This window comes from Carlito syrichta, unplaced genomic scaffold (genome assembly GCF_000164805.1).
Source record: "Carlito syrichta isolate Samal-C Ts95f unplaced genomic scaffold, Tarsius_syrichta-2.0.1 Scaffold308144, whole genome shotgun sequence".
NCBI classification, from domain to species: domain Eukaryota; kingdom Metazoa; phylum Chordata; class Mammalia; order Primates; family Tarsiidae; genus Carlito; species Carlito syrichta.
The window spans coordinates 403344-415688 of NW_007252240.1; the positions used below are offsets into that span (position 1 = coordinate 403344).

Genomic DNA, 12345 nt, shown 5'->3' on the forward strand with positions numbered 1-12345 from the left:
GTTGAATACTTACCTTAATGTAAAAGCATAAGATATACTCAAAGTTGTATTGTTATGTAATGTGTAAATGTAAATATGACAGTAGACATTTAATAGACATTTGTTCTTCCTTAAGTAAGCAGATATTTATAGCAAACAAGATTATAGACTTGTGTTTCTAAATAGAGATTGCAATTATTTAAACAAATTCAAATATAATTTGTTGTTGTTGTTGTTGCTTATTTTTAGAATGGAATCCCAGCTCTTATCAGTCTCTTGAAGTTAGACATAGAAGGTGTGTTAGTAAATGTAATGAACTGTATCCGGGTATTATGTATAGGAAATGAAAACAATCAAAGAGCAGTGAGAGACCATAATGGCATCCAACATCTCATCAGGTTTCTGAGTTCCGATTCAGGTGAGCCTCTATGTCTGTTTTTGTTATTTGAGCTTGAGTCTCACTCTGTCATCTAGGCTGGAACATAGGTTTGGACTTATCTTACATGAATATATGTCCTGAATTTGAACAGACATCTGAAAGACATATCTTTGTTTTTCGTTTTTTGTTTGAGTCAGGATCTCACTCTGTCACGCTGACTTAAGTGCAGTGGCATGATCATGGCTCATCGCAACCTCTACCTCCTGGACTCAGGCAATTCTTCATTTTAGCTTCCCAAATATCTGGGACTATAAGTGTGTGCCACCACACTTGGCTAATTTTTTTATTTCTTTCTTTTTTTTTTGAGTTGGAGTCTCACTCTGTCGCCCAGACTGTAGTGTAGTGGCCGCTCCCGGCCACCGCAGCCTTGACCTGCTGGGCTCTGGCATTTTTTGATTTCTTATAGAGATGAGGTATCATTGTGTTGTCTAGACTGGTCTCAAACCCCTGAGTTCAAGCAATCCTCCCGCCTCGGCCTCCCAAAGTGCAGGGATTACAGGCATGGGCCACCATGTTGGGCCAAGACATATCTTTGAATAGACAAATCTAGACACATGTAATGTAAGCCAAATATCTGAAACACTTAAATGTATTTGTTTATTTATTTGTTCATAACCATTAGACTATGTGGGAAACGCTAAATTTAAACTGCTGTGCTTTTAAAAGTAATTGACTCTCAAAGGCATATTTTTAAAAAATGTTTGATTAGATATGTTTATCAATAGAAATATTGGCATGAATACTACAAATAATGCAGAACATATGCCCAGGGTAGTAGATGTCTCCTTGTGATCAATAGTACCCATGTTGATCACAGGTAGCCATTTTGCAAGTTACAACAAGGACTTCAGATATGCTGTTAGATATTTGATATAAAAATCCAGGGTCATTTGGAAGCATTAGGCCAATGATCAATCTCTAAAATGCATCTCAGTACCAAAAGCAGCAGAAGCCACGAAGCAGTTTCTGTAGCTACTGCAGATGGTGTCCTCTCAGGTTCTGCAAGAATAATCTCATTCCAGTTAGCATACATAACTGTAATTTTCAAATCTATGGTTTCCCCTCACATTTGGAGGGAGAAAAAAATTGGCAAAAATTTGTCCCTCTTTTTTTTCCAGCTTCGTTTAGCTTAGGTGTTTCTGTTTCAGTTCCAGGAATAAATATAGAACAAATACATTGGATAAATGTAAATCAATGTTCTGAACCGTGTTACAGAAGGCTTCTTTTTACTATAAAATTTAAAAAAAAATTTTTTTGTTTGAGTTGGAGTCTCACTCTGTCACCCAGGTTGACATACTCACGGCCACTCCAGCCTCAAACTGCTGGCCTCTGGTAATCCTTCTGCCTCAACCTTCCAAGTAGCCGGAACTACAGGTGCATGCTACCACGTCCGGCTAATTTTTGATTTATTGTACAGATGAGATCTTGCCAAGTTGCTCAAACTGCAGGCTCAGGCAGTCCACTAGCCTCAGCCTCCCAAAGTGCTGGGATTACAGGCTGAGCCAACGAGCCTGATCTAAAACTTAAAATTTAAGCAGATATCATCTTCTCAGAGCCTCTGTCATGCAAGGAAATCATTTAAAAGCTCTCTCCCTTTATGACCCACCTGGGCAACTTGGCGAGACCTCATCTCTACAAAAATCAAAAATTAGCCAGGTGTGGTAGCATGCGCCTGTAGTTCCAGTTACTTGGAAAGCTGAGGCCGAAGGATCGCCGGAGCCCAGCAGGTCAAGGCTGTGGTGGCCAGGAGCAGCCACTGCACTCCAGTCTGGGCGACAGAGTGAGACTCCAACTCAAAAAAATAAAAATAAAAAAACTAAAAGCTCTCTCCCTTCATAACAAATCCCTGTGGTCTCTCTGGGCAAGTTTTCTTTCTTTGCTAACAGTGCTCTACTTTATCCTTAAGAATAGCATTAGAGAGGGTCAGTTTTTATGTATATTTTAGCCATATAATTTTTACTTGTTTATAATTATTCTTTACCTTTTTTCTGTGTGTTTTATCTCATTAATTAAAATGTAAAAATAGGGACTAGGCCTTCCCTTTCCATTTTCATTCTTCCAACCCAGATGCTAAGACAAAGCACAAATTGCAGCAATTTCTTGTTTTGTTTTTATTTTATTTTATGTTTAATTTTCGAGTTGTAGAGTACAAGTGAGGATTTGCTACATAAGAAAGTTGCATGCAGGTGAAGTTTGGGCTTCTAGCTGGCCTTCTCTCCCCCGATAGTGGACCAGTTCCCCCAGTGTGTTGCTGTGTGTCCTCCATTCCTCCTCCCTCCCTCCTTCTATTAGCAGTGTCCAGCATCTACTGAACCCAACCTTGTGCTCCTGACCAGTGATAAGGACCCACTGATGAATCAGAACATGTGGTATTCAGTCCTTTGTTTCTATGATGGCTCACTTAGTATGATACTCTCCACCTGCGTCCATGTTGCTGTGAAGGCTATGATTTTGTTTTTCTTTATGGCTGTATATGTACCATATTTTCTTTATCCAGTCAACTTTTGATGGGCATCTGGGTTGGTTACATGTTTTTGCTATTGTGAAAAGTGCTGTAGCAGCAATTTGAAAAACCAAAATGATAAATGAATTAATGAAAGAAAGCTTATAGAAAATACAGGAAGTCCCCAACATATGAACAAGTTCTGTTCCACGTTTGTAAATTCAATTTAAGTCTAACAAAGTTAGCCTCGTTACCCAATTTACACAATCAGCCAGCTACATAGTGTTCTATGTACTTAATAGGCTACACTGACACCTGATGGAGAGAAATAACACATTAAAAAACACAGGTGTGCATCCTTAGAATTCGTAACTTGAAGGCTCGTATGTAGAGAAATTACTGTAAAATATAAGGATAGTTTATTTGGGGGCTCTTATCTGAAACCTAAATAAAATTAATTTTCCTAGATTGTAATCGATATCATCCCCTAACTCTAGGAAATAGAATTAACTTAACTTTAGTTGAACCCACTTATATAATTTAGTGCTCCAATAAATACTTCTCCTGGATGTGAGCTGGGTTAATAAGTTGCAGGAGATCACAAAGAAATGTTATAAATTCCAGTATCTTCTAACCATTCTGACAGAACGATTTTAAGGTTTCATGAATTAAGTTAAAATGGCACCAAAGTAGGCTCACATAGATTTGTGAAACCATGGATTTGTCAACATGTCCTTAGCCTGGACCTCTGTCTCCAGAGATTCCTTGAGCCTACTCTTGCTGAGGTAGGTTTGCCTTAGGCCTTTGTCTCACCTATCTTCAGCTGCTTGTATTCCCACTCTCACACACATACATCCTCATGTGGAGGAACACATGCTTTTCTTCCTGCAGTGCTTCTGGTTTCGTATGGTATGCAACTGTCCTGTTTCATGTTATTAATAAAAGTATATGACACTACCATGGAAACTCAAATATTTAACAGGAGCATATAAAATGCTTTTTCCATTTTAAACTGTCTGAGAAAAACATCATGATCACCTCATTATCTTCCTTAGAATGATTATTCACACATTTCACTTCAGAAATGTGTTTTCTCCAGACCTCATGGGATTTTGTGTAATATAGAGTATATGTATTCATTACCTTCTAAAATCTGAAAACTTTGGAATTATGGCCCCAAGAGTTCTAGATAAAGGCTATCTTCACTACGAGTTTTCCTCTAGCCAACTCTTAGAGTTCCTCAAGCTTCTTTTCTTGTCCTGCTGTTTTCTACAGCCTACTTTTCTTATTTACGTTCAAGAACTTCATCAGGGTTATAATTTATTCTTTTCAGTTCTCTGTCCACAGCCCTGAGCTTCAGAACTAGTTTGGATTATTGAAGAGCTAAGTAAAGACACCCCTCTCCTTTGAGAATTTGGGTCTAACTGGAAAATAGGCACAGGAATCAAATAGAGATTTAAAAAAAAAACCAAAAAACTTCTGGCTTATTGCTGAAAACCTTGCTTTAAGAAAACATCAAACAGTGCCAAAAAAAGATCCTAGCCAAGCATTTGCAATAGCTCATTCTTCAAACTAAGAATTTATATAATTCACTATTTCTCTCACGGGGAAGAATACATAAAGAGTAAATGTTTACTCTGAACATTTCTGAGTGAGAGGTGGGGGGAAGAATTTCTACTTACTGTACCGATGCAGGAATATTGGGTCAGAGACAGAATGGTTTCCCTGACTCTTTTAATTGTATTGCTCTATTGTAATTAACATTCTAGCATTACTAGAGTGATCTATCTAAAATGCAAAGTTGATCATATATATCTTTTCTTTCTTTAAATTATTCAATGGCTCTTTGCCACCTAGGATAAAGTCCACATTTCCAGAATGGCTTACAAGCCCTCCTCACTTTCCTACTTTAAGAGGAAATTACTTTCCTGTCACTTCCTATCACTCTTTTTCTCTTATGTTACTCTCAAGTAATACTGAACTTACTGTTATGTCATATATTCTGGAACTTACTGCTATGTCATATACTCTGGTCTTTCAAATTGCTCCACAAGGTCAAGGATCTTGTTTTGTCAGTTCATCATTATATCCCTATCACCTAAGACAGTGTCTGGCAACATAGTAGTTACCGTATAAATATTTGCTGAATAAATAAATGATCAGATGATTACATGAATAAACATTCACAATAAAAATAGTATATTTGATATAAAGTGGATATACAGCCAGGTGTGGTGGCTCACACTTGTAATCCCAGCACTTTGAGAGGCTGAGGCAGGAGGATAGTGAGCCTAGGAGTTTAAGACCAGCCTAGGCAACATAGCGAGAACTTGTCTCTACAAAGATAAAAAATAAAAAATAAATTAGCCAGGTGTGGTGGTGTGCACCTATAGCTCCAGTTATTTGGGAGGTTAGGATGGAAGGATCACCTGAGCCCAGGAGGTTGAAACTGCAGTGAACCATGATTGTGCCACTGCACTCAGCCTGGATGACAGAGTGAGATGCCAAGCCGCCCCCCGCAAAATACCAAAACAAAACAACAACAAAAAATCTTAATAGGGAGAGATAATTAACCTTAGTAAATTGTATATGAAAAAACAAATGCTGGATTATAGAGTGTTTGGAGGATATTGGTAGTTGTGTGAATTCAGCAACAGCTTTCTATTCAATTTTGTTTTTGGAAATATATTAATATTCTATATAATAAAATGATTTAAGTCTACAAAAGTGGGTGAAAGCTAAAAGTGAAATAAGTAAACCCAATTGTATTTCAAATAAATTGCATAACTAGATTTAAAAAGAAAAAAATGAATACAAGTAACTTTTGAACACACTTTAACTATATACCTTTTATCTCTTTGCAAACAAATTGCAAACAGATCTTGAGTTCATTTTAGGGGGTTTGTATTTCAGAGTGACATGGATAGAACAACCCCGAACCCATGTTTAGTATTGTGGAACCGAACAAATGAGTCAATGTGTTGCTATTGTTAGTTCTTGCTGTGAAAAGAAAGGTCCAGGATGTGGGAAGGCAGCAAAGAACTAGGTGGGGTTGACTCGAACCCCCCGAAAAAAACAGAACTATCTTTTGGAGGGCAGACCTCTTGAAAGTACAGGCTTCCCCTGCTAGGTGAGTGTTTTAAGAGCATATCAGTACCAGCTAGCATTGTTGTGAGAAGCTGCATCGGCTTCAGTGAATTTTTTTGGAGATTCTTCCAACACATTTGCCCATTTCATGATGGGTGATTTAGGAGGGCACCTGCTCACACCTTGCAGAGTGTTCAGCAGTTTCGGACCAAAAATGGCATATCCCCTGTGCCCCACTCTCCCTATTCATCTGATCTCACCCCAAGCGACTTTTTTGTTTGTTTGTTTCCCTGGATGAAAAAAATCCTCAAAGGGAAACATTTTGCTGATGTGGAAGAAGTGAAACAAAAAAACAGCAGAAGCACTGAAAGTCCTCAAAATGGACAAGTTCCAAAACTATTCTGAACAGTGGAAAAAGCATTTCAATAGGTGTATTGCATCAAACGGAGAATGCTTTGAAGGTGACTGGAGTTTAAACATGTAAGAATAAATACACAATTTTTGATAAATAAATTTCGGCCAGGTCTGGTGGCTCAAGCCTGTAATCCCAGCACTTTGGGAGGCCCAGGTGAGAGGATTGCCTGAGCCCAGGGGGTTTGAGACCAGCCTAGACAGCTTGGTGAGACCTTGTCTCTACAGTTAAAAAAAAATTAAGCCAGACGTGGCAGTGCATGCCTGTAGTTCCGGCTACTTGGAAGGCTGAGATGGAAGGATCGCCTGAACCCAGCAGGTTGCTGGATGGCCGTGAGCATACCACTGCAGTCCAGCCTGGGCAATGGAGTGAGACTCCAATTCGAAAATAAATAAATAAATAAAATTTAAAATAAGTAAAGAAATTCCAGGGTTTTGGGGGCCCCCCAAATTCCTAGGTATTTTAGCTTTTGGCTGCTATTGTAAATGGAATTGAGTTCTTGATCTGATTCTCAGCTTGGTCATTATTGGTGTATAGCAGTGCTACGTATCCTGAAACGTCACCCAATTCATTTATCAAGTCCAGGAGTCTTTTGCAGGAGATTTTAGGATTCTCTAGGTATAAGATCATATCATCAGCATACAGAGATGGTTTGATTTCTTCTTTTCCAATTTGGATAAACACAAGGACAATTTGAAGAGGCTCTCATTGGCTAAATCTTGGACAACATGAACTTCTTTATAAATAAGGAATTTATTGGGTTATAAACCATGGCATAAAATAGAAATCCGTGACCTCATTCTGACAAAACTGAACAAACAAGGAAACAAATAGAGATTAAGGGAGGGCTCTTCCTTAAAGTGGAATACCAACTGATAAATGTGAAAGGGGTGATAGATTTGAAAAATTAGTATTCTGCAAATATCATAATAGATTATAAATGGTTGTTAAACTTTGGCAAATTTTGATAGGGAGCAAGATATTGCATGTCCTTAAGGGTTTTGCTCCTTACTAGTTGCAAGAGAGAGAGTAGCAACTCTACAGTAGAGACTGGGTGATCAAAATTAACATTTACCATTGAAGGAGGCATGAACATCATGTAACTCCACATAAGATATCCCAAAAAGAACATAACGTCACTCTGCAGATATTCTGGATGGAAGAGCATATCCTGAACCATGAGGAAACATCAAACAAACCCAATCTGGGGAATATTCTCTGAAATAACCCCTATTCAATAAAATTGTCTATGTCATAAAAGACAAAACAAAAACCCTGGCTCCAGATTATAGGAGACAAAAGAGACATAAGTAAATGAAATATGTTCCTGGCCTGGATCCTGTACTGGAAGAAAATAAATGATTCGATAAAAGTATTGCATCTGCTACCTGCCCTATAGTTACATAAGAGGATATCCTTTTTCTTAGTATACACACACTAGAATATTAAGAAAATAAAAGGCCGTGATATGCCAGGTGTGGTAGCCCATGACTGTAATCCCAGCATTTTGAAAGCCTGAGGCTGGAGGATCACTTTAGGCCAGGAGTTTGAGTCCAGTCTGGGCAACATAGTGAGACCTCATCTCCACAAAAAACAAAAGAACAACAACAACAAAAAATTAGCCAGACTTGGTGGCATGTGACTATAGTTCCAGTTACTCAGGAGGCTGAGGCAGGAGAATCGCCTGAGTCTGGGAGGTTGAGGCTACAATGAGCCATGATCGTTCCACTGCACTCCAATCAGGGTGACAGAGTGAGACTCTGATTCCAAAAAAAAAAAAAGAAAAAAGAAAAGGCCATGATATATGTATGCAACATACCCTGAAAATTAGAAAACTATGTGTATAGATATATAAACAGATAAAAATAAATATGGCAATATTTTAAAACATTATAAGTCCAGGTAAAGGTATACAGGAGTTCTCCGACTTATTCTTACATTTCTATAAGTTAAAAAAATGCAACTGGCTAATAAGCATTAGGAAAATGTTTAGACTCCCCAGTAACCAAAAATACAAAATAAAATGAGACTCCTTTGGCTTTCTAATTAGCATAGTTTATGTACTTATTTTTAATGATAATCCTTATACTCAAAGAAATACATTCACATAAATACTCAAATTTTGATTATGGAAGGATAAGATGCTATTATCATTATTGAAAAGAAATTTACCGAGATGTACTAAATCATTCCAGTAATTCCTGGGACTCTATGCTAAGGGAGAAAATTACAAATTGCAAGGAAGCACTTCATATGCCAAAATTTCTCCTGGAATTTTTCAAAACAGTGAAATGTTGAGAATAACATATATTTTCAAAATGTGAAAGGCTAAGAGAATTTGATATATTCATTGATAGAATATCTAGAAGGTGCTAGGTATGATTTTGTAATATGGGAAACTAATGATATGATACACTTTGATATTCTTACTTTTTAAAAGATGTATTTGCCTTGTTCTTTCATTCATTTGCAGATGTGTTGAAGGCTGTGTCTTCTGCTACAATTGCAGAGGTTGGGCGTGACAACACGGAAATTCAGGATGCTATAGCCTTGGAGGGAGCGATTCCTCCTCTGGTGGCTCTTTTTAAAGGGAAGCATATTAGTGTCCAAGTGAAAGGTGCAATGGCTGTGGAGTCCCTGGCAAGCCACAACCCCCTCATACAAAAAGCGTTTCTGGAAAAATCATTAACTAAATACCTTTTAAAACTACTAAAGGTAGAAATTTTATGATTACTGATCATTTTTTCTTGTATCTTTTTCCTTTTTATTTCAATAGTTTTAGAGGTTACAAACAGTTCGAGTGACATGGCTACATTGTACGTGGCAAAGAAGTCTGGGCTTTGAGTGTGCCCCCCACCCCCACTCGTGCACATTGTATCCGACAGGTGATACTTTGTTCCTCCACCCACTGGTCATGTTTCTTAGGTGACATATTCCATTTTGAATTTTGTCAAGTGAATAGAAAACTGAACCCATTCTGGGATAAACATCTTACAAAACATACATTTCTAAAGTGTTCAATAAACGCTCACTGAACAAATGAATTTTTTTTTTTAACTAGGCATTTCAAATAGATGTTAAGGAGCAAGGGGCTGTAGCACTTTGGGCCTTGGCAGGACAAACACTGAAACAACAAAAATACATGGCAGAACAGATCGGATACAACTTTATAATAAATATGCTTTTGTCACCATCAGCTAAAATGCAATATGTTGGTAAGTTATGTTCTACCCATAAGTCTGCATGATGTACAAGAGGATGCTGGTGTATCCCACAGGTCTCTTGTATTTCTTTACCAGGAGGCGAAGCTGTCATAGCTCTAAGTAAGGACAGCAGGATGCATCAAAATCAAATATGTGAAGGAAATGGAATTGCACCGCTGGTTCGCTTACTACGGATCAGTAAGATTGCTGAAGGCACGCTGCTCAGTGTCATCAGAGCAGTGGGATCCATTTGTATTGGTTTGTATGCGTATTTTCAATTTCTTAAATATCTGTAAGAAAAAGAACAGACTTGGGTAGAAAAGAGGAAATTAATCTCCTCCCCTTCTATCCCCACTGTTGGAAGCTTAAACAATATTTAATCGATAAAAGGTTTTTATAATTTTAAAAAAGTTTTTCCAAGACAGTGGTGAGTAAAAGTGGTATAATTAAGACTTTTATATCAGTCTGACTCTTGAAACATGGCTAGACAGGAAAATGAGGACAATAAACCTTGACTATTTTGAACAAAATGAATTTCATTTTTTTATAATCAATATTATTTATTATGATATTGTGGAGTACAGTTAAGGGTTAGGTATGCAAATATGCTTCGTTCAGGCACCCTTGTTGGTAAGAGGTGTCTCCCTGTCCCCAGACAGATATTTACTACCGTTAATCCCATCTCCCTTCCCCTCTGCCCACCATAGTTTCCCACCATTGTCAGTCATTTTCTTATGGTAATATGTTGGATGATCAAGGTCCACTATATGAGTGAGAACATGTGATACTCAGATCTTTGTTTCTGTGAGAGGTCACTCAGTATTATAGAGTCTAATTCCATTCAGGTTGTTGCGAAATTCTGATTTTGTTCTTTTTTTATGCCTGCATAATATTCCGTCGTGTATATGTACCACATTTTTTAAATCCAGTCCTCTTTTGATGGACAGCATGGTTGCTTCCAGGTTCTTGCTATTGTGAACAATGCTCCAATAAACATACGTGTGCAGATATCTTTTTTATAGAGTGATTTGAGTTCTTCAGGGTATATTCCCAGTAGTGGGATTGCAGGGTCATATGGGAGGTCAATATTTAGAGCTTTTAGGAATTGCCACACTGCTTACCACAGAGGATGCACTAGTTTACACTCCCACCAAAAGTGTAGAAGTGTTCCCTTTTTGCCACACCCTCTCCAGCAACTGTTATTTTTTGTTATTGATAATTGCTATTCTGACTGGAGTTAGGTGGTATCTCAGTGTAGTTTTGATTTGCATCTCCCTGATGATTAGTGAGGTTGAACATTTCTTCATGTGTCTGTTTGCTGCTCAGATGTCTTCCTTTGAGAAGTGTCTATTCATATCTTTTGTCCATTTTATAATGGGGGTTGTTTGTTTTTTTCTTTTCAGCACGTTTGAGTTCCCTGTAGATCCAAGATGTTAAGCCTTTGTCAGACCTGGAGTTGGCAAATACTTTTTCCCAGTCTCCCTGCTCTCTTGATGGTTTCTTTGGCTTTGCAGAAGCTTGTCAGTTTAATGAGGTTCCACTTGTCTTCTCTCTTATGGCCTGTGGGTTTTGGGTTTTGTTCAGGAATTGGATGCCAGTTCCAATTTCCATGAGGGTGTGTCCTTCATTTTCTAAGGTTCTTATGGTTTGAGGTTTTACATTTAGGTCTCTGATCCATTTAGAGCTAATTTTTGTGTATGGGGATAGATAGGGGTCCTGTTTCAATCTTCTGCATGTGGTCAGCCAGTTTTCTCAGCACCATTTACTGAATAGGTTCTCCTCTCCCCAGTGGTAGGTGGTGGAGGCTTTGTCGAAGATGAGTTGGTTGAGAAATTGAGGTTTTGCTTCTGGGATCTCAATTCTATTCCCTTGGTCTATATGCCTATTCCTATACCAAACCAAGTTGTTTTGATGATTGTAGCTTTATAGTAAAGTTTGAAGTCTGGTAATATGATACCACCTGCTTTGTTTTTTTTGCTGAGGATTGTTCTGGCTATTCTTGGTCGTTTGTGTTTCCATAGAAATTTCTGTGTTGTTTTTTCTAGGTCTGAGAAGAATGTTGCTGGTAATTTGATGGGTATTGCATTAAATCTGAGGATTGGCTTAGGTAGGATGGACATCTTCACAATGTTGATTCTTTCAATCCATGAGCATGGGATATTTTCCCACTTGTTTGTGTCATCTTTGATTTCTTTGAGCAGAGTTTTGTAGTCTTCACTGTAAAGGTCTTTCACGTTTCTGGTTAGGAAGATGCCAAGGTATTTCATTTTTTTTTTTTTTGGCTATTGTGAATGGAATTGTGCTTTTTATTTGGGTTTCTGTTTGTTTATTATTGGTGTAAAGAAATGCGATTGTCTTTTGCACATTTATTTTATATCCTGAGACTTTGCCAAAGTCCTTTATCAGTGTAAGGAGGTTTTTGACAGATTCTCTTGGGTTTTCAAGGTACACGATCATGTCATCTGCAAAGAGAGATAACTTGACTTCCTCTTTCCCTATTTGGATACCCCTGATTGCCTTCTCTTCTCTGATTGCTCTGGCCAGGACATCCCAAACTATATTGAACAGGAGGGGTGAGGGTGGGCATCCTTGTCTTGTTCCAGTTTTCAGGGGAAATGGTTCCAATTTTTGTCCATTTAGGAGTATGCTGGCTGTGGGTTTCTCGTAGATGGCTTTTACTATTTTGAGGTATGTTCCCCGTATGTCTAGATGTTCAAGGGTTTTTATCAAGAAGGGATGCTGGATTTTATCAAAAGCTTTTTCTGCATCTAATGATATAATC

The 12345-nt window shown here is 38.0% G+C and overlaps 1 protein-coding gene across 1 annotated transcript in view; it reads left to right on the forward strand.

The window, feature by feature from the left end:
* Window positions 1-9919, forward strand: part of LOC103267472 (ankyrin and armadillo repeat-containing protein) — a 54496-nt gene extending 44577 nt beyond the window's left edge. Inside the window, exons 13-16 of the mRNA XM_008065066.1 lie at window positions 229-397; window positions 8834-9075; window positions 9422-9575; window positions 9660-9919. Coding sequence (XP_008063257.1) covers window positions 229-397; window positions 8834-9075; window positions 9422-9575; window positions 9660-9859 — 765 coding nt within the window. The 3' untranslated portion in view covers window positions 9860-9919. The remainder of the gene's footprint in view (window positions 1-228; window positions 398-8833; window positions 9076-9421; window positions 9576-9659) is intronic.
* The last annotated feature ends 2426 nt before the right edge of the window (window positions 9920-12345 follow it).